The 22681-nt window shown below is 36.9% G+C and overlaps 1 protein-coding gene across 1 annotated transcript in view; it reads right to left on the bottom strand.

Moving 5' to 3' along the window:
• Positions 1-22681, bottom strand: part of FSIP1 (fibrous sheath interacting protein 1) — an 87174-nt gene that overhangs the window by 49255 nt on the left and 15238 nt on the right. Inside the window, exons 11-12 of the mRNA XM_010007737.1 lie at positions 18399-18563; positions 9210-9347 (exon numbers count right to left, since the gene is read on the bottom strand). Coding sequence (XP_010006039.1) covers positions 9210-9347; positions 18399-18563 — 303 coding nt within the window. The remainder of the gene's footprint in view (positions 1-9209; positions 9348-18398; positions 18564-22681) is intronic.

Genomic DNA, 22681 nt, shown 5'->3' with positions numbered 1-22681 from the left:
TGAGGTCCCACCAGAAAGGGCTGGGGAGCCCCCTACATGTCAGAAAATGAAGACAACCACATGAGGAATGTGGAACTGGTTAAAAAAAAAAAAAAGGCACTCATAGAAGGCATACAAAGGGAGATTCTTAGCACGGAAAGCATCTTTTCATAAATAAGTGCTCTAGTACTTTTACTACAAGTAAAAACTTTTAAAGAATTAATGCTATCATGCAGAATTATGTACATTTCTCAATATTTGTAAGCAGAACAGTGCTAAAATGAAGAGATAATGGCCAAGTGGAAATCAAAACCAAATCAAACAGAAAAGAGCCAAAGAGAAGAACCTAGAATCTCACTTCTTTCAGAATCAGAGGACTGTGCTAAATATTAGGGATTATCACAAAGCACGTGTCCATGCCTCTTACGTACACACAATCAGTTTGTGTGACGACTATTACGTATGCCCTTCATAATTACAGAAGTACATGCCCAGAAAGGGATTTCTAAGTTTTAACCTACTTCCCCTTTTTATGAGACCTCTGTGGCAAGGATATAGAGAAGTAGGCACAAAAAGTCCCTTCACTACAGCACTAGGAAAAACAGAATTCGTGGTGTTATAAAATATTAATCTAGATGAACGGTGAGACTGCCATCTGCAACAAGGAAGTTCCTAGTCCCCGCAAAATAATCTGTTTCTGCATTTTGCATGAGAGAATCAAAGCCTGTAAAAACAGTGCTCCAGAGGAGCATCCTGGCCATCAGTGGGCAGGAGAAATATTGTCCTTCTGATTTATGCTGGCTTGGCCCTGGATTTTGTGGTCCTGCATGAATATCTTAAATTTCACCATTGGAGAGATGATGTCTTTCCACCTCTCAAACTTACCAAAAAAACCACAACAAAAGCAAAGGGGTTAGGTTACTCTCCCGTATGAAGGAAAATTGAGACAACACTACCAATATGAAATTGTTGAGGTTGAAGAAAGTGGAGGAGTACTCTAAGACAGACACTAGTTTCCTAGCTTGAGTTTTGGAAAGAAAATTAGCATAATCTTGATCATGACTGGTAACGTGCTTTGTACTTACGGCTGCTTGGGTGTATTGGCACGCTCTGAGCTTGTCTAGCAAGCAGAGCCCACAGACAAAGGAATGCTCAGTCTGGGAATCAAAAAGCAGACTTAGGCATGAGATAGGCCACGAGATGCCCAGCTCTGCCAAACTGGCAACCAGTATGAATTCTCACTACCAGAATGTTAGCTATCTATGTGATTTTTCCACCAGCAGTTCATATGCCCTTAGCTCCTCAGATTCCTAATGAGAAGGAATATTATAAGTGAAGTTTTTCTGGAAAAGCGACATCCCAACTTCCTTGGTATTTTTTGATACTGGCCTGCACTGTGCAGCATAACTAAAAAAACATGCTGTGTAATTAGACTATTTAGATCAATGAGACAAAACTTTCAAAGCTTTTCTCAAACCAACTTTGTTTGACTCTGTAAACAGGATTATAGTGTTTCTCAAAAGAAAATAATTGCAGTCATGCTAGAAACACTGCTGTTGTCACCTCAGGAAACTGTTTCTAGAAGCCAAAAATCCAAAAGAAATACTTGTGGCTTTCAACTAACTTTTGTCATAAAACTCCAATTATCAGATTTATTATATTATGCCATCAGTTTGAGTTTAATATTATTGTAAAATCCCGCTTATTCTGTAGATTTAATAGAATTTGTATACTCTTAGAAATTGTACCAAAAAAATAACATAAACAATGTAATAGCTTAAACCAAAATACATGAGATGTCAACACCAGTATTACAACTATTTATAAGTAACATACTGCTAGGACATTTAAGATGGCTTTGGCTTCAAAACCCCACTTGGCTGTCAAATAATGTAATGTCATTTACAGGAGTATCAGCACCCTGTGCATCTGCCATGTGCTCTCCATCCTGCACTGTGAGAGGCTCCATCCTGGTCTAACACATTAAAGCATTTCAAGAAAAAAAATTAAAGCTCTACTACACAGTTTGTACACACACACAGACATGCATGTAGATAAACTTACAAAAAAAAAATTCCATGTTGACATTTACCACAGACTCTAAATTACATAACCATCAACCCTAAGATAAAAGGATGCACTTACATGCTACTTATCAAAAGAAGAAACTGTTAATACTCACTCATAAAGGATAAAACACACCTAAGTACATGCTTGAAGTCATGTACTAAAGATGACAGGTTGAGAGAAAGTGGAGTTAAGAAGAAACGAAAAAGGGCCTTGGGAGTGGATACATGCAACCTTGTTTAGACATGATGGTGGGAGAGGTCAGGGGACAGGAAAATAGAAGGAACAGGAAAAAAAGTAAACATAAGAACACCCTTATACCATATTTGTTGAGGACAGAGGGCATTACAAAGTATATATGATTGAACTTGATGATCTTGGGAGTTCTCTTCCAACCCTACTGATTCTATTCTATGATAGTATACTAAAATAACAATATAAGAGCACAGAAGCATTTCAGTTTTCAATAATTCTGTCATCTAAGACAAAACATTTCCAATTAGAACCTATTTGATGGTGTCAAATGCCTTTTATAAATAAAGACAATTAAGAAAGTAGTGCAGTTACAGTTAAATTTAAAATGTGTTAAAAATACAACACTGATGGAGACTGAACAATGATTATAAATAGCACTACATTTAGAGATGGGTGGGTAGTCAAAGATAGTTTGTTATTTGAAGATGTCAAATGCCATATTATATATAGGTGTTCATCTCATCAAAAATATAAGAAAGCTCAACTCTCTTCCATAATTTTGACCAATTAATATTTTAATATAATTTAGTATTCTAAATTTAGCATTTGTACAAAAATATTGAGCTTTATTAAATCTTAATTTATCATGTAATTTAATTTATCTTAATTTATCATTTTCAAATAATTTTTTATAATTACTTTTAGCAGCTGCTTCCTCTTTGTCCACCATCAATCAATCAATCAATCAATAGGAAACTTATTTTAATGGTGAGTGAAATATTGCTCTCTTCTTGTGTGTAGTAGGTGTTAAATAAAGAAAATAAGATTTTCTCCCAGGTGGAAATACTACCACATTTAATTTAAAGCATTTTGGTACAATCACATAATGAGAACAAATTCTTGTAAAACTTGAATAAGCAAGATCTGTTTGAAGCTTGCCAATAAATTGGCAAGCAACTTTAGGACCTGGTAGATGCTTTCCGAAAGGTTGATGTAGAAAGTAGTACATCTCAACCCTCTTTAGATAGGCTGTCCTTTTCCCCTTTATTTGGTGCAATTAAATATGTTATAAAAATATTTTATTAAACAAGTTTGGCTTTTATGGACAGACATGCTTATTCAGAAACCAGCCATTACATAATTGAATCAAAATAAGGATGTTTGCTATTTACACATTACTGCACAGATATCAGAAGAACCTAGAAGGACTACCAATGCACAAGGTAAAGCAGCTCTGTTCCCGTGGTCAAAAGTATTAGCAATTAATTTCTGCAAACACTGTGACTGAAAACCATATTACAGGATTGCCCAGTTGACAAATTACTCTCCAAATATATGGTAGGATTTTAGCTTGCCCTCTTCTTGCCTTTAAAGGGGACAGAAAGAATTACGGTAGAAGTCAGGAACAAATTATTCTCCTTTTCTCAAAAGTGCCTAATACTAGCTCAGGATCAGGTGCACTGAATTCATTCAGTTTCAGAGAAAAAGCTGGAATAAAAATATGTATAACAACAAACACCATCATCATCCTAACACAGCATAAACCACAAAAATGGCTTGCAAAACTTTCTCCAGAACTAAACAATAATTAATTTTATTACACAGATACACATCATTCTGCATCAAGAAGATAAGAATTAGGCCTTTTGCAGTAAGCTCCTGCCAGTAATCAAAGCCCTTGACAGCATTAATATATTTACTATTTTTGTATTTTTCCCTGCACCATCCACACAAATTGCTCGCCTTCCTGCAAAGTTCAGCTATTCAGCTAACAGAATGTGCATTTTTGTACTATTTCGTATAAAAAAAACAAAACACCTCAATAATCAACAATCACATGCCACATTTGGCCACTAAATTGCATTAACTTACACAAAAATATTATTGGAGATGTATGGAAATCTGATGACAAATCTAAATGTAAGACTAGGCAAACTAGACTTAGCTTGTGTTTTAAAAGTACTTACTGCAAGTAACCAGACTTTTTAAAGTAGGTATCAGTATCTCAGTCATGCTCAGTATGTGTGTATATACACAACTATATGCATATCTATTAAATATGCATTTTAAATATTTTTTTTATTTCTATATTTAACCAAAACTCCAATGCAGGCATCTGTGGCTAGATTTTGGCACAAAGGATTGAGCTTCCAGTGTAACACACTTGAAGTAAACACACATACAGTCAGCAAAGGTGAAACTATCTTACTTAACAGCTTGCTTGGGTGCACATTTAAACCTACTAGTCACCATCAAGAAATTCTATACACACATGCTACTGGATTATTGCAAATAACCAACTAGTAGAAGCCACAATTGAAAAACAACTACTTTTATTATACTTTCTATATAAAATTCCTTTCATTAATGCTCAGCAACACACATTTAGCAGCGGAACATGTTTTTTGAAGCAGCCATTAACAATACAATTCACAAAACAAAGATAAGCTCAACGGTTTCCAGGAAACTGAAAGATGAAAGAATGTGGAGAGAGTCAGCCATGGTTTCAAATGAAGAACAAGTGAACTAAGGTCAAACTGAAACCTAAAAGAAATTGAGCAAGGGCCCAGAAACCACAGTACAGATACATTTCAGTTGGACTGAAATTTCGAATGCATTTCAACAACGCATACAATAGATTCTTTCATATATTAATTAAGGACAATTTTTTTCAAAATAAAGAAGGAACTCAGATTCCAAAGCCTTTAGGTTTCATTACCTCAAGCATAATACTCAGCAGATTTTCTGATTTTTATACTGATTGTAAAGTACATTAAACTCTTCTCTTCCAACCTTGTTTTGTGTGCTCAGCTCCAGATTTAGCTGAAACCATGAAGTCTCACAGCATACACGAGGTAAGCTGTAGTGAAGGAATCCATAAAAGTTAAAATCTCAGAAGCCAGCACCTACTAAATAGCTGGTTCCAGAAATAGGATGTATATTCCTCCCCCTTGAATAGAAGGTCAGAATAAAGCTGCCTTTACCTGAATTAATTTGAATAATTAATTTTGCACTAACGGAAGAAATACAGCATTCTACAACACACACACACAAAAAAAAAAAAAAAAGGAAAGAAGCAATAGAAGGAAATATTTCACCTGAGGGACTTTTTTAAAATCTGATTTTGAAACTGATATTTCAAACATTAAATATGTAGAATACTATATTTTAAAATTATAACCCCCAGTATAACCGTGCATTTAGAAATAAAATCCCTACCTGCTGGTAAATCAGCTCCTCTACTCAGAGCAGAGAATTTATTTACAGTTTTCCACAGTGAATTACAGTGGTTTAGGAAAGTGTAAAGGAGAAATTTAAACACAATGTGAATTTTAAATTGTTTAATTAGTAAGCTAGAAAAATAACCATACATTAAAAACTGCCTCTCATTTTTAGCAAGATTCCAGGTGTACAATCTCTCACAACTTTTATTTTGTACCACAGAAATGACGTTTTCACCAGTAATTACATTCCCTAGAACTGTGCCTACACGTTCTTCTTCTGACATACAGTGAAGAGTGCCACCTATTGAATAACTAACAGTATCTCCAGAAATAATTAAATTATTCTAGGAACATGTCACATAATTGTTAGAGTTGGAAGGAACCTCTAGAAATCATCTAGTCCACCCTCCCCACTAAAGAAGGATTGCCTACAGCACATGTAATATACATACTCCTGCTGCTCAAATCAAGCATTCAGTTTAGCTTTTCATCATGCAGCTTCCTAGCAGAGAGCAGTTTTGTTGCTAACATTGTTACAGAATTGATGGCCAAAATATTACTTTGTATAGAAACAAGGCACTAAATCAACACTGCTTAAGTTATCTGATTTTTAGACATTCCCACACCAAATAAGAACAGTGTTAGCCAATCGTGCATCTTGCACTGGGAGGCAACACCATGCTGTTTTGTCCAATCTTCTCTAGCAATAACTATTTTCCAGAAGATTAGAAGGTATCGAGGACACAAATAACAATAAAAAAGCAGTATTTACTGAAGGCTATTCTCTGTTCACATAAAGAAGTGTACATTTTATATTTTACTTCACTGTTAGAAAGAAAAGACTTAATTCAGACTTAAATGCTTCTTTATACTGCAACCGAAGTATCCCACAGAACTAATACACAAATATTTCATTTCCATATGCGGTAATCTCAGAGTCATGCTACAGAGCAGCAACTGATAAAAAGACACAGTATGTCCCTGTGAAGAAGCCTTACCAGGTGTTGCCTGGCCATGAGTTACACATTCAGAGTTCTAAACACACACAGTATCTAGCCAAGGAAAAATGTGTGGCATGTTGCAAGATTGTGTGCAATGTGATACCAAACAATATTGCTATAGCTCAAGCAAGACTTGGAACTGACTCATTTATATACAAAACATGTGCATGAGTCAGCAGTCCACTGCATTTCCCAGGCCTGCTGCAGACTATCATACAGTTCCCAGACACACTTCCTCAGATTGTGTTTGCCTCATGAACAAGGTCAGTAGTGACAAAAAGTAATATAAAGGTCAATGACTAGGAAAATATGACAATAAGCAAACATACTTTATCTGTTTACCCACTAACCTATGAAATGTACTGAAGTTCCACAGACTCTCTCCACATATTTGCCTCCTGTCTCTTGACTGTCTAACATAATAAAGCAGTGTATTAAAATGAAGGTCTACTTTTGTTTTGGTACTATGAACAGATAAGATCTAAATATGCTGCCTTACTCTAGCAACACACAAACACAAGTGAGCAGCCTGTAAAGCTATCAAGTCTCCCTGTCTGAAGATTTTGTTCCCATACTCCGTAAGTATGTAAAATTAACTGACATCAGGAACAATGTGTCAATTATCTTTCCCCCACCCCCCAAAACAAAGACTAGACTGCATGTAGTTGTATCCAAATTAGTTTTAAACCTGCTAGAAGTCTAATCATATTGGCTATGCAGTTCCAGCACTGCCAGCATAAACCCTGCATATGTAGATAGTTGCTGAAGTTTTTTGCAACTGTAGCAACAGTGCTATTAGTAATTGAGATTATAACACTGTTGGTGCTATGCGAATCACAAAGCTTTTGATTTGCACTGGAGATCCCTTTTTGAGGGCAACAAAAGATTGACTGGAACAGTATTTGTCCTAGCTGATTACTGCAGAAGGTAAGCCTACTGCTGAATAAAGACCTCCATAAGCCAAAGATAGATTACAGTGATTTTTTTGTCTGACACAACAAACTTGTAATACTAATGTTTTTATGACTTCTTGACAAGCACTAAAATCAACTACACAAAAGAAGCAATTTTTTACAATGCACAGCCATGAAAAATTACTCTTTTGCCTTCAATGTAGTGATAGTAAAGAAATGCACAAAAACATTTTATCCATTGCCTTGTAGAATTGAAAAATCATCAGACTGGGGAGCAGACATGTCAGGAGGCCTCTAGTCCAACCTCTTGCTCCAAGAGCAAGGTCCATGACAAGATCAGATCAAATGTTTTGTCCAGCCAGGTCAGCAAAATTTTCAAGGTGGAGATTTCATAGTGTCTCCACACAACCTGCTTCCAATTCTTAATTACTCTCAGAGGTTGTTTGTGGTGTTTTTTTCCTTTAGATCTAGCTGGAAACTCCCTGTTTAAATTAATTAATGTTGTCTCTTGCTCTTCCTCTATGTAACTCAGTAAAGATAGTACAGCTCTGTTTTCTGTGTAACATCTTATTTGCTGTTGGAAAGCTACTGTTAAGTCTGCCTGAGCCATCTCCAGGTTAGACAAACCAAATCTACCCAGCCTCACCAATCAAGTGCTTTAGCCCCAAATCATCTTGGTAGCCCTCTACCAAACTTATTCTATTGCACAGCTAGAGAGTTATTCCCCTCTAGTGCAGCAAACTGCATTTGACCTTGACAAATTTCATACAGCTCCTGTCAGCCTACTCCAACCTAACTCAGTGAGTGGCAGCCCTGTCTTCAGCTTACAGAGCAGATCTAGTCATTTCATCAAAGGCAACAATCAGGTTGGTGAAACATGACTTACCATCAGTAAATCCATGCTTACTATTACCAACCACCATCACCTTCATTTGCACAGTTCTTCTATGTCAATTATCTATACTGATGCCTCTTGCTAATGTACCAAAATACTTGGGGTTTCGTAGTAAAAATTCTGCCTCATCGGGTTACCCATGCCAGCTTTCATCTCACCTCAGTCTCTCCTACATTATTGTACTAGTCCGTCTTCCCCACACAGAACAATATATGGAGAAACAAAAGCTTTATTATCTCAATGAAGAAACATAACACTAAACAAAGATGTTAAAGCCATACAAATATGTATATGTACCCAGCTTTTAACCGCTACTGCCAGTTCAGTAATGCAGAAATATGATTGAATCTTCAGCAGTTTAATTCCTAACTTCACCTAAGCAAGGCAAATATTCAAAGTTTTGTACAGACTTATTAAAAATAATAAGAATGGAAAGAGATTTTCTTCCTGTGCTCTACAGAAGACCTATGAGACATTCAACATCAAAACAAATATCAACATTGGTTTTCAGGACAAATGACAACTGTATTATCTTAGGATTCTTCTTTTCAATCATCTGTTTTTGAATGGTTTATCTAGTTTCTTCCTAATTCTCATCTGTATAGGTCTTTCAAAGAACAATGCATTACATGAGCCATAAAAAATATCCTTTTAGGATGTATTTATGTATGACTGTTTATACTAACCCCCTCTGGGAAGGAAGAGAGGAGAATAATTTCTTTCACTTTGAAAGACACTATGTTAATGGGGAAAACTGAAAAACAGGCTTCCCAGCTAAATAAAAATTATGAGACTTGTGTGTGTACATTTCTTTGGGGATTCCTTCAGGAATTTACAAAAGTTGCAACATGTGATTTTATTTTCAGACATGTGGAATGATAAACTCAAGTTTTCAGACTGAGGGGAAAAAAATACAATAAAGTAGGAGACTTACAAGACTTTTCTCTAGGTTTTTCAGCTGATGATCTATTTCTTTCAAACGATTTTGTTGATCACGTTGTTCCTTATGGTCTCGCAGAACCTTTTCACCTGGAACTGCTCCTAGGGTTCTGTTTGCATAAGCCAGAGACTCCTGACAAAAAGAAGAATAGACAGAAATTAAACATAGGATTTTATATTGGTACAAAGCCAGGTGAGTATTCTTTTGATTTCTATCAGGAAAACATGGAATTGTTTAGAATTATAAAATGCCAGGTTGGAAGGGACATCAAGGTCCAAGCTTTCTACATAGGAACATGGTTTAGGTGAGAAAATAAAGATAAGAACAATGTGTCAAATGCTGCAAATGCATAGTTTTAATTATGCATATTTTCCAATACAATACCTACACATAAAGCTGGACTTCTTTCAACAAAAGAATTCTTCCCCTTCACATTTTAAGAGAAATTTCTTAAGTCTGCAGAGCTCAGTTCAAAGTTTAAATACTACTAAAACAATAAAAACGCACTGAGAGTCAGAGGCTGAATGAAGAGTTGGCAGCTTGCTCCATTTAACCATACTGGGATCAGAAGTAGGCCAAAAAGGAAAGGAAGAACTGAACTGAACTAACTGTAGGTTTTGTTTACTGGATATCATGGTAAAAGGCAAACAACCCTCTCAAAGTTGGAGTTAAAAGCACAACCATTACTAAAGATTTGGGCTACACATTCCCACATCCTTCAGTAGCTTCAGATCAAATTCTGAAGTTTGTTTCAGTCCTGAATACATTCAGGGTTCAACGATACGTACAATTTAAATTATTAAGAACTACAAGTACTGGCAAAACAAAAATGCTATGTTGCAACTGGAAAAAAACAGGACTTCTTCTTGCAAATCAAAAGATTCTACAGAAGAACCCAAGGAATCCAAATAATGGCAGAGGGGAAAAAAGAAATAACCAAAAAACCCCTCTGTTAGTCAATTCAAAGCAAAGCAAATTGAGCAACCATTTAATAAAAACATACTCTATTCATTCTTTTTTTTTCAGAAGCAGCTCAAGTAATCTTAATAAACACAAGGAAAATAATTTCAGACACCGTGTCTAATTGCAAAGTAAAACAACCTTTGCAATCTAACCCTCCACAGAAAATTTTTCTCAACTACAATATACAAAAAATTGCAGACATCTGTAAACTTTTTCTAAGCAAATCTATGAGTTCTGACATTTAAAACAAACTATGAGTTGCCTGAAAATAAACTTCTTTAAACACAGTACAAATCTTTGAATATGTATTTACAATCAGCAATAGTTGGCAGTACCACAATGCCAGTAATTTTCTTCTAACAGAGATATAACCAGCACCATCTGTTAATTACTAGAATCTCTACAAACTGAACTGAAGCTAAATGCAGACCACCTAAAGCCACATTCTTAGCATGGAGTGTCTAAAGCCAGGCTTCTAAATAGACATGTTTTTATAAATTTTGTATGATGCCTTATGGCAAGAAATCTGCACGACTGAATCCATACAGACCACAAAAAAAACAAAGGACTTATTTAAACTTGTCTTTATTAATGCATGAAACAAGGATATGACCTTTATATCTCCAATTTAAACACAGAGCTGGCAAAGCAACTGACAATATAATAACTGAAGCTCCCTCTAACAAGAGGAATTGCCTGTACATGGCTTTGTGCTTCCAGTGAATTTAATACAAGTGAAATTTTTCATTAAGGGCAAGGAGGAAAATGATGGCATCATATTTCTCTTTGATGATGGCATCATATTTCTCTTTAGCAAAAAGTTACAGCTGTTTCTGCAAGTGCATTTCTAAATCAAATATTTTGATTAATGCATAAAGACAGACATTACCACATAAGCAGTTAGTGCTCAGAATGGATCAGAGTTGCAGTTATGATTTGTTTTAAAAAGCAGTATTATAGATCAACCTACGAGAATCCTCAACTTGTGGTACTGAGAAGTCACTGACTATTGTATTATTGTATTATAGTTCCCAGTATTTCATTTTAGGGGTCATATGCATGGACTACTAGTTGATATTTTCATCAGATGAAAAGCTCAAACTGCAAACAGCATCTCTGATAGTATTATTGCTGCAGTCTCATCCCTCAATAGTAACTGATCAGAACTCAACACCATATTAGAAAAGTTAAGACTTTTCCTCACTTTTTAATATTTTTATTAAGATAACATTAAACAAATATAGCAAGTATTATATAATGGAAAACATTTTATTGTTTATGTTTCAAAGACTTCAAAACATTCTACGTTTCAATTATACAGCACATGGAGGTAGTGGAAGTCCATTTGAGATAAAGATCTGTCCTGGTTTGAGCCAGGATATAACTGATTTCCTTTTTGTGATCTTACTCTGTAGTTAAGCCCCTTCTAAGGGGCTGCAGTTGCTGAAATTAACAGCATGTTTTCCAGTCAGTGTCTGCCTCTAGGACTGATAACACTTGATTATAGCTACTACAGGTGACTGGAATGCAGAACCAAGGCCACTGCTTGGTTCTGAAGAAAACACCTTGTGCTCCAGAACCAGTAGAGAGTAAGGGGTCACACCTGAGACCCTTCTTTGGGGAGGAGCAGACCAGACAGGTGACCAAAATTAACCAAAGTATCCCACCCCATATATATCATACCGGGTATATATTCGAGGGATCACGAGGAGCTCACTCTCTTCATCAGGCATCCTGGGGGCCAGGGGGAGAACACAATAGTGCCTTCATGTATATTTGTGTATATTTCATTGCTTTTCTTTTTCATCACTACTGTCTCATTAAAGCTGCGTAGTTTAGTTTCTAACCCGTAAGAGTCTGTCTCCTTTATTTCCACTCTTTTCCCTTTAAGGGGAGGGAGGGGGGTTAACAGAGAGCAATCTTGTTCATTTAATTGCCGGCCCAGCATTAAACCATGACAAGATCCAAAAAAACTTGAAGATGAGGTATAAAAATAAAAGTGTTAAATATATTACAGGAGGATAGATATAAGTACTTGGCAACTGCCAAAGCTGTAACAATCAATGCAAAACAAATATCCAGTAGTAGAAATGGCTAAAATTATTTGTTGCACTCTCTTTTCCCCAAAATTCTACAAATAAATAGAAACAAAATCCCACCTAACAAAAGCTATTAGTGTCATACAATCTTCTTGAGCCACAAAACTGGCTGATCAGCTTATTAACTTGCTTCTAACCATGCCCTGAAATAGAGATGCCTTTCCAAATCATCTGTTTTGGTGAAGTGCAGGCATAGAGTACAGGATATCAAGAGCTCATTAATTTAAACATCATTGTGCATTCAGTATTTTGTATACTTTTGAAAATTTATTTAGATTTGTTAACTCTCCACTGCTCTAATTTAAAAATTTAATATTTTTCTGATAAAAGAAACCAAATTGGGTATGAAAGAACTCATCGAGGTAACATGCAATATTAATCATCCTTATAAGACAACCGAGCAGACAGATATTATTGTTTCTTCAAACACTATGGCCATTTTATTTTATTTTCAGGTAGTCTTTCAGTTTTTCAAGCTGGTAACTGTACTCTTTGCATACAGTGTACACTTCATATTCTTCATCCTACTGTTTTCCCATCTCTTTCACGATTACATTCAACTTAATTTGTTCTTCCCCAAAAATATTAAGACAGAACTATTTTTTAAATATTTAATTAAGTTGGCACCAGAACAAAGACATGTTTCAGATAAATACATTTCTGATAAGAAACATTTCCACAAAAAAGGGAACATTAGTCATGGAAAAGCATTCTGAATCCAGCTGGACTCATCACACAAAAAGATGAATCTGCATGCTCCTTTGTAACAGCTCAGCTATGGTACTGGTGGATAATTAAAGCCAGTTGTTAAAGATATCAGAGCCAGAGCATAGTTCCTATATCCTGCCAAAGTATTTATCAGTGGCAGGAAGCAGCTCTCCCATTGAGCCAGTGGTGATTAAGTGGTTGTATTTTGAAAGCTATATCTAATGCAATTCTTGGAAGAAAAGAACACGGAGCTTTATGATATAGAACTCTAAGCACATTTTTTTAATTATTTCTAAAATTCTAAATGAAAATGCAAGCAGATGATTTACACAGTAATGATTTTTCCCAGTGTTCCCCATCACTAACACATTATATTCTACTCAACCACAATAGATGAAATCCACATCTCACGGAAATCAGAAAGAATTTCAGCAAAAATTTTAAGAAGAAATATTAGCGTCAGTGAAATCAACCTCTTCCCCAAAAGAACTGACTCCCAGACTCAGTGGTAGACAAGGACTGGTTTCAGGAATGCATGGATTCAGGAAAGCACAGATTGGGATCGAAGGAAGAAAACAGAGTCCTCCCAGGACACCAGCCACGAACTAAGACAGCTTGACCCTCACGATCCCTCAGATTTATACTGAGTATGATGCACACTGGATGGAATACTTAGTTTGCTCGATTTCAAGTCACTTGTTCAGTCCGCTTCTCCCCACAGGAGGGTTACAGGTGTTACATAAGTAGTTTGGCAAAACCAAGCAGTGACCTTGGTTTATATAGGAATAAGGAAGAGGCTTTCTCCATACCACTCATACAGTTAAATCTGCAAATAACTACACACATTCAGCATTATCAGTCCTACAAACAGACACTGACTGAAAAACATGCTGTTAATTTCCAAAAGTACAGTCACAGTAAGTAAACTACTAAAAAAGATCATTAGTTCTGTGCTGGGCATTTTTCAAGAAACTCCTGGGAGCACAAAACAAGTTCATCCCCTTTAAAGGTAAGGAGGCACAGCAAAAGACTCTCTTGGCTTAACTGTGAGCTTCTGAGTCTGTTCAAAATGAAAAGAGAAGCATACCAGGGATGGAAAGGCAAAAGAACACCCATTATGAACTACAAGAGGATTGCCAGGGCATACAGAGATGAAGATAGAAAAGCAAAAGCTCAGCTCAAATTGAGACTGGCCAGAGATGTCAAAAACTACAAGAAAGGGTTCCTTGAGTACCTAAACAAGCAGAAACAAAAGGAAAATGCTGGCCCATGTTTGACAGTCAAACAGGAGAGGTGAATCAAGTCACCAACAATGCCAAAAAAAGCAGAGGTTCTCAACACATTCTTTACTTCTGTCTTTACCAGCACTGTTGGGCCCCAGGCCTTGGAAACAAAATACCAGGTTGATGCAAACACAGACCCACCATCCGTGAAGGAAGAGTTGCTACACAGCTATTACTCCTGTAATAACAGGAGCTTGACCCCTACAAACTAATGGGCCCAGATGCCATCCACCCAAGGGTGTTAAAGAGAGCTGGCTAATGTCATTAGGAGGCCACTCTCCACAATCTTTGAGAATCTGAGGAGATCAGAGGATGTCCCAGAAGACTGGAAATGGGCAAATATCACCCCCATCTACAAGAAGAGCTTAAAGAAGGATCTAGGAAATTATAAGCACGTCAGTCTTACTTCAAGCTCTCAAAAGCTATGGAACGATTCCTCCTGGGCACTATCTCAAGTCAAATGAAGTACATGACTGGGAAAAGTCACCATGGATTCACCAAGGACAAACCATGCTTGACTAACCAAATCACCTCCTATGATAAAGTAAACTGTTCAGTTGATGTGGAATGAGCAGTGGACATTGTCTACCTAGATTTCTCCAAGGCTTTCAATATGGTTCCCCACAGCCTCTCCCTAGTGAAACTAATGTGTAAAGGTCTAGACCAGTGGTCTGTGCAGTGGGTATGAAATTGGCTGACAGGCTGCCAGAAGATGGTGGGAAATAGCTCCTTTTCAAATTGGCAATCTGTCACAAGTGGGGTTCCCCATGGATCACTATTGGGCCCAACACTGTTTAGAATCTTCGTAAGTGATCTGGATGATGGTATCAAATCTATCCTGAAGATGTTTGCAGATGATACCAAAGTGAGTGGGGAAACAGACACTTTGGAAGGGACAGCCTGCAGGAAGACCTGGATAGGCTGGAAGAGTGGGCTAAGAACCTTATGAAGTTCAACAAGGACAGATACAAAACAATCTAGGAGTGAAGCACAGGTTGATATTTACCTGGCTGAAAAGTAGCTGTGTGGAAAGGAATCCAGGGGTCCTGGTGGACAAGCTCAACATGAGTGAACAGTGTGCTACAGAGGCAAAGGAAGCCATCAGGATGCTGGGCTGCATCAACCAGGGCATCACCAGAGATAAACAAGTAATCATACCACTCTACTCGGCACTTATCAGACCACACCTGAAATACTGCATTCAGTTTTGGTCCCTGCTCTACAAAAAGGATGCAGACAGGCTGGAGAGGGGCCAGAGAAGGGCCACAAAGATGATCAGAGGACTGGGAAGCCTGCCACACGAGGAAAAACTGAGAGAATCTGATTTGTTAAGCCTGGAGAAAAGAAGGCTTAGGGGAGAACTTAGCACTATGTTATAGTACCTAAAGAGTGGCAACAAAAAAGATGGAGATTCCCTTTTCACAAGGAGTCACATGGAAAAGACAAGGGGCGTTAGGTACAAGTTACCCCAAGGGAGATTATGATTGGACACAAGGGGAAAAATTTTCACAGTGAGAACAATCAGCCATTGAAATAATCTTCTCATGGAAGTGGTGGATTACCCAACTTTGGACACTTTTAAGATCCAGTTGTCAAGGTGCTGGGCCATCTTGTCTAGAACATGTTTTTGCCAAGAAAGGTTAGACCAGCTTATCCTTAAGGTCCCTTCCAACCTGGTGTTCTATGATTCAATTGAACATCTTGTCATTAAACACTTGAAATCCAACAAGACAGACAACCAGAATTCTTACTGCCTTTGTCTTGCATGTGGCATTCATCCTAACAAATCACAGAACAAGATCTTCTTTCAGCAAAAGCATAACTCAATTATTTTTTCAGACCATTTCTGGGTAGGTATCAGTTGGTTTTGATCAGGTTCCAAAAGACATTCAGTACAAATAATTCTGATGTTTCTCTCTGACCCACCTATCTTCTGATATCAGAACTGATGCTTCAAAAATAAGCCATTAAAACTTTCAGTGTATAGCAGTATTAGGAGATATTGATATTTAAAACAAGGCTGTTTTAAAAAGACCATGAGCAGCAGTGAACTTAGAAAAACTACTGTGTAAAAAAAAAAAAAAGTACTTTAGTACTTTTTCATGCCTTTTGATAGGAAGCTCTGTAAACTTAAAATAGCCACTCATTTCTCAGCTACTGCTGCATGTTAGTTCCTGTTTTTTTGAAAAAGCAACTGTTAAAAGATTTTGAAAACAAAGATGTTGAGAATTAACTTGCATAACCAAATTCAGAACCTGGCCTGTTTTTACTTCTATATAAGAAAAGTGATTTTTTTACCTATCTAAACAAAAATAACCATAGCCAAGAACATAGGACTGAAGGGTAGACCTGATAAGAAACTTTCACAGTAAGCAATTAAGGTCCTGAAAGTTGAGACTATTTTCTCCTCTGCTTGTCATTTAAAAAAAAAAAAATAAATTAGCAGCTGAAATTTGACATAAATCTAAACAAGTCCAGTCATGTCACAATATACAATCAGACTGCACTTATAAAATCAGAAAGCAAAGCCTGGGGTTTTGTGAAACTAAGGCAATCACTAGACACCCTGTACTCTGCTGACAGAAGCAGCTGCGGACATCCAGAGAAGCAAGAATGAAGACATGAGATTTTTTAACTCCCTTTCCAAATGTATTGAACTACCTTTCAGTCCTACTCTTTGATAGCTTTCATTAAAATGACTCACATGTTTATCTGTATAAAACAAAAGACAAATGGAATCCTGCGTTTCCTACAATTACAATATCTGAAAGTTTTCTGTGTGATGCAAAACAAAGTTGAAGGGCAACTTCTTTTCCCTTATGGAATTAACTATCTCTTTTTGGTTGTTAAGCTTAATATTATTCAAAAAGATAATGCATTACTCTTCAATAAGTTTACACATAAATGCAAGTTTCTCTTCAAATACTTTTGAGCTTCTACGTAAAAAGGAAGCAACAGCAACTGTTTGGAGAAACGTTCCCAAAAGGAATGTTCATTGACATAGGCAGTGACACTAACTTCAAGCTGATGTCTCATAATAGTGACACAAGATCCACCAATCACTGGCAAGCTCACGTCTGTGAACCTGAAGTTACTGGTAACAAATGCATTTGCTTAAGTGACTACCCACTAGAGGGAGTCGCTGTTTCACACATTAAATTTCAGTTGGTAACTCAATATCGAAATGTGACTCCCCTGGAGCTGTCAGGGCAGCAGCAAATACTACTACAGGTAAAACAAAACCTGAAGTTCAGAAATAAGCCAATGCAAAAAATGACACTGAAGTTCTCTTTATAAAAAGACAAAAAAATCCCACCTTCAAAGAGATGATCTCACACAAGTAACTGAAAACAGTTTTGCCAATGTACACTCCTACACAGCCTCTGATACACCTGTTCTGGCCTTAAACTGTAAACTTTACAGAAGTAAACAAGCTCCAGGAAAATTAGTGCAATCACAGTACTTTGGTTTTTTTCCCCTATTATATCAGGAGCACCATTACCAGGGCATGGGATAAATTGGACTCTTCTATGTACAAAATTCAAGCAATCACACCTCAAGGCCGAGGCCCCAAAGGTTATTAATATTCTGGCAAGGGAAAAAGACAAAGGCCATTAAAAACAAGGGACATACAATGTCAATCAACTTCCTACAGTCTATAACATTGCTTATTCGTAATTGCTTTATCTTTCACATCATAAGTGAAAAGGCACTTTTGGAATCCTGAGATAAGATAGAAACCTCACTTTGATTCCCAAAGATAAATGGGTAATGCATTACTATGCTGACAGAATCACTGAAGCTCTCACACAGTTAAAACTATCTGAGTTCCCAATTCCTGCATACGAAATTTCTTTTTGAAAGTGTGGAATCAACAAATGTTAAAAACAAAGCCAGTCCTTGAATTATCTACCACTCCAAATAACAACATACTATTTTTCTGTATGATTACTATAGCTCAAGATTTTACTTTATTCTTTAACACATATATTTTAAGAACAATTACAAAATAACCAAAGAAAAACGCAAAAAATACAAATATAGATGTATGCTGTATTTTCATTTACATCAGATCTCAACACACACTATAAACCAGGAATCCACAACATAAGCCCTCTTCCATAATATACCTGATGAATTTGGCCCAGAGGTTTTGAGCAATAGCTGGCAATTGCAGAAGAATCGACATCAGATAGTAGTACTTGAAGCTTCATGTCTATCTCCTTTAGATGATTCAATTCCATTGGTTCAGGTATGTACCCTTCTCCTGGTACTAGCCAGCCAGATACATCCTCCTGTTGAAAGACACGGAAAATATTTAATCCTCGTTTCCAAAAAAAACAGACTTTGAAGGCAATTATACATTAAGTGTATTTATTTTACAAATAAACAATACTTATGAATAAAATGTAAGTTTTCATCCATCGGAGTATATACAGCTGAATTATGCCAATATTCACATACCAAGCACACTCAAAAGCAGATATGGACAGAACATTCAGAGGCATACATCTTTCATTTTTAGATATAGCCAGGCAGGAGCTTAAATAGACTTGGAAAAAAAATAAAATAAAAAAATTTTAGTTTTAGAAAGCACATGCATCCACATGCAATGTTAAAATGTTATAGCAAAAGAGGTGTTGTGTTAACCTAAACAAACTTCTGCTTTTATTCTACTGTTTTCTATAAAAATCCAAAGTCTATGTCCTCACTAGCTAGCCAGTCAGAAGCCCTGAAATAAAACAGCTTAAAGCCAAATGCCTTACCTCCATGCCAGCTGGCCAAAGTGCAATCAGCTCTGAAGCTCTCCATCCATTTTTGAGAAGGTAATACAACTCCCTTGATCAACTTATCTTTATCCCTAAGAGAAGGGGTTGGGACAGTGAGATAGACATCTCACTTCATAGCCTCTTGGCCATGTTAGTCAAAACTTTAAAACTGTCTCATGCCACGCCTATCACAGTGCCCTTCCAGGGATGCAAACTCTTCCCTTGTTGCAGTTTCTGTAGTTGTTCAATATAGCAGCCCCAGCTCACTTTTGAAGGAATAATTGCATTTTATGGTCAAACTTGCATGTAGATCTTGCTGTCCAGTGTTGCACAGTAAACATCACTTTATGATGCCACTGACAGGAAAATCAATTTTAGGAGTGTTGTGCTCCTTTTCAAGACAGTACAGAGAGTAGAAATTAAGAGGAAAGCATCTGGCAGACACAGACCCACCAGTCCTAAGACAAAAAACACAAAGAACATGCTATAAGCTCATATTTTCAATGCTGAGACTGAAGCGGAAAGGCACAGCTTTCAGAACTGCACTAGAACTGTCCTCAACATTATCCTAAATTTCTATTGTGCCTTGCATCTTAGCACTCTTTGTTTGTACTCTTATTCTGAAAACACCGCATTACAGCTTTGGTCCAAGCCACTGTACAGAGTTTACCATATAGCAAACTTGAGACACCAAGACATTATTTGCTTTTTAAAAAGACAAAAGCAAGTCAACAGGCATAAAAATGAGATGTTTTCAACTATGCTGAACAGATCTTGTCAAACTTCCTTAATGAACTTGCACCTCAAAGTCTGGCAGCAAATGCAGAGAAACATCTATTCTGGTACAGATCCAATCACACCAGTACAGCGGCACATTTTAAGTCCAAATAAAGTGGAACACAATACAGCATTATGTAATGTCCTCTGAAAGAAGGAAGCAACAGACTCCTGTGCAAGTCAAAGAAGAGTTAAGTCCAAAAGGAACCAAGAAGAGAGAATGCCTGACCAAAATCGGGCTTGTAATGGAAACACAGAGGTTGATACTATGGTAGAAGTCACCTAGAGCCAACTCTCAAAATGAGGGTATGAGATACAATGTGACACTTGCAATGTACCACCAAGGAAGAAAATAAGGCATTCATAAGAAGGCAAAATAAGTGCTCTGAGGTGAGTAGCTGCAGCCCTTCTACAGCCCCAGTATGCTATTACAGAAACACTGGGAGAGACAGAGAGCAGAGATCACAATTTATATTACTTTTCCCTCCTGATAGCTGGAACACTTGACTAACCAATGTGAATATGTACTCCTAATACAGATAGTTGCATGCTGAGTAAGCTTAGCCTACTTCACCCAAACAAATGAGCTCATACTCACAAAGAGATGCAGGTTCTCCACAGCAACCTGGCACTCCTGTCTCACACTCAAGGAAGCAAGTCTGCACAACCATCACACATTGGGAATGATGCTAGCAGATGACATCTCTGTGCTGACTGCAAAGAAACACCAGGCAGGATCTTACAAGAGCTAGGCCCTTGTGGGGCCCTACAAGGGCCTCCCCCTTATTGGGGAGGATGAGTGTATTGTTGGTTTCCTTTCTTTTTCCTAACAGAAGAGGGCTAGCATCTTGCTTTAAGACTTCAACATCTGTCTTTCAAGGCAGTCATGTCCACCACTCCTTTACAACTTCTGTATTACTCCTCTGGCTATTCCAGCAGCCACATCCACTCAAGAGAAGGAAGTAACAGCTTCCAATTACAACATCACTGCTATGAGGTCATCCCTGGTTCAACCTCGTTACTCAGATCACACTGGTTGCAAAAGAAAAAAGCATACCCCAAACACCTGTCACAAATTACCTCCATATTAAATTAAAAAAGCAAGCAAGCAAGCAAGTAATGTTGGGAAACAAAACCAGTTGTTCAAATGCTTTCTCATACAAGTAAGATTACACTATTAGTAAGTCTGACCAGACATGACCTGACTCAAGAAGAGGCACTCAGAAACAAGTCTAGAAGCTTGCCAGCTTTGTGGAAGCACTGTTCAGGTGAGACAGCAACCATCACAACATAAGTAATGCGGTACTACGCTTGTGCCATGTTAACCCCCTCCTAATCAGACACTGAAGGGCACAGTGCAAACACACAAAAATGCCTACAGGAGTCAGTTAAGCTGCAACTGGATTCATTAGCTACAGGTCAGTGTTTATTTCCCATGCTTTCATATCCCATGCTCAAGGTATCCAAGTAACTCCAGCAGTTGCTCTACTCAAGGGTTAAATGGACACACACATTCTATTTTCTTATTTTCAAGATGCTTTGATTGGAAAACAAGCTTCTGTTCTGTTAATGTTTCCTGTGTGTTAATAATACTTTTATAACAGCACAGTCAGTGCTTATTACTGTGGAACATCTGAAACAAATTATATCCCTGCAGCTCTGACAATTAGATTAGCATGAATACATACTTCTAAAGTATTTTAAACACTCATAAAACAGTTGTTGTTTTTTAAGTGAGAAGTGCAGTTTAGACATTTGACATATTTAGTAGTATGACTCAAATTATCACATTACATTATAACAAGGAATTAATACAGAATAGCCAGCTCTACCTTGATTGATAACCTCCAAAACACTTCCAATATGATTGCACCAGCTTTTCAGAAGTCAGAATGAAGTAAGATGAAAGTGGCCATCAGCTGGACAGTTACCTGAACCAGCTTGAAATAGTCTAGATTACTCAGCTGATAATTTCCTCATGATCTTTTTTATAAAGCAGCCACAGGAAACGCCTCACCCATAATATAATTCAAATGTATGAGAGGAAGACTCCATCTCCAGACGAGACAAGTTTAGGTAACTAAGTATTACCCTTCCTTTTATTCTGCTTTGGCAGTAGATTTAGGAGCTGTTTTCTTAAAAGAAATAATCTAGAACAGACTAGACTAATCCACAAATTATCCTTCATATTCTTGTCCATTGATTCAAGAATACAAAGGAACACACATCTTGTGTAGCTATCTACTTAAAATCTGATACAAATAGTAAAACCTCTAAAGACAAGTGTCCATGTGATAGTGACATGAACCAAAACTCAAAATTTCAATAAATGTTATACTTCTCCATTACCCTGATGTCTTAACAATTGGTGCAAAAAAAGAGACATATCTAGTAAGAATTTGGATTAGCTATTCTGCATCATTGTCTCTAAATTTTGTGAAGGACACTAGCTTAAATAAAAAGAAAACCCAATAATTACATACTGTGAGAGACTTTTGCAACCAGAAAATAGTAAATTCTAAAAAAAAAATAAAAAAAATAATTATTGTCTATATCAGAAACCTATGATACTCACTAACAAAAGGCTGTTTATAATATCCTCACATCTTTAAATGCTGGCATTTATCAAATTAAGGACCTTCTTCACAAATTGAAAACATATTCTTGATCAGAAAGAAGAGGCAGTATTGTTAATTAAATGTCAACCTTTCCAATGAAGAGAAAAAAAAACAAACTAAACAAAAACTAAACAAAACTCCCATAACCATCTCCCTAGCATTTCTTCCTATCCAAACATTGGATGTACTGCTTCAGCTTAACATTTTATCACCCTTACATGGGATTATAATGCCAAATCTGTTGCAAGC

This window comes from Chaetura pelagica, unplaced genomic scaffold (genome assembly GCF_000747805.2).
Source record: "Chaetura pelagica isolate M959 unplaced genomic scaffold, ChaPel_1.0 scaffold70, whole genome shotgun sequence".
Classification (NCBI taxonomy): domain Eukaryota; kingdom Metazoa; phylum Chordata; class Aves; order Apodiformes; family Apodidae; genus Chaetura; species Chaetura pelagica.
This window is presented reverse-complemented; position numbering and strand designations above follow the sequence as displayed.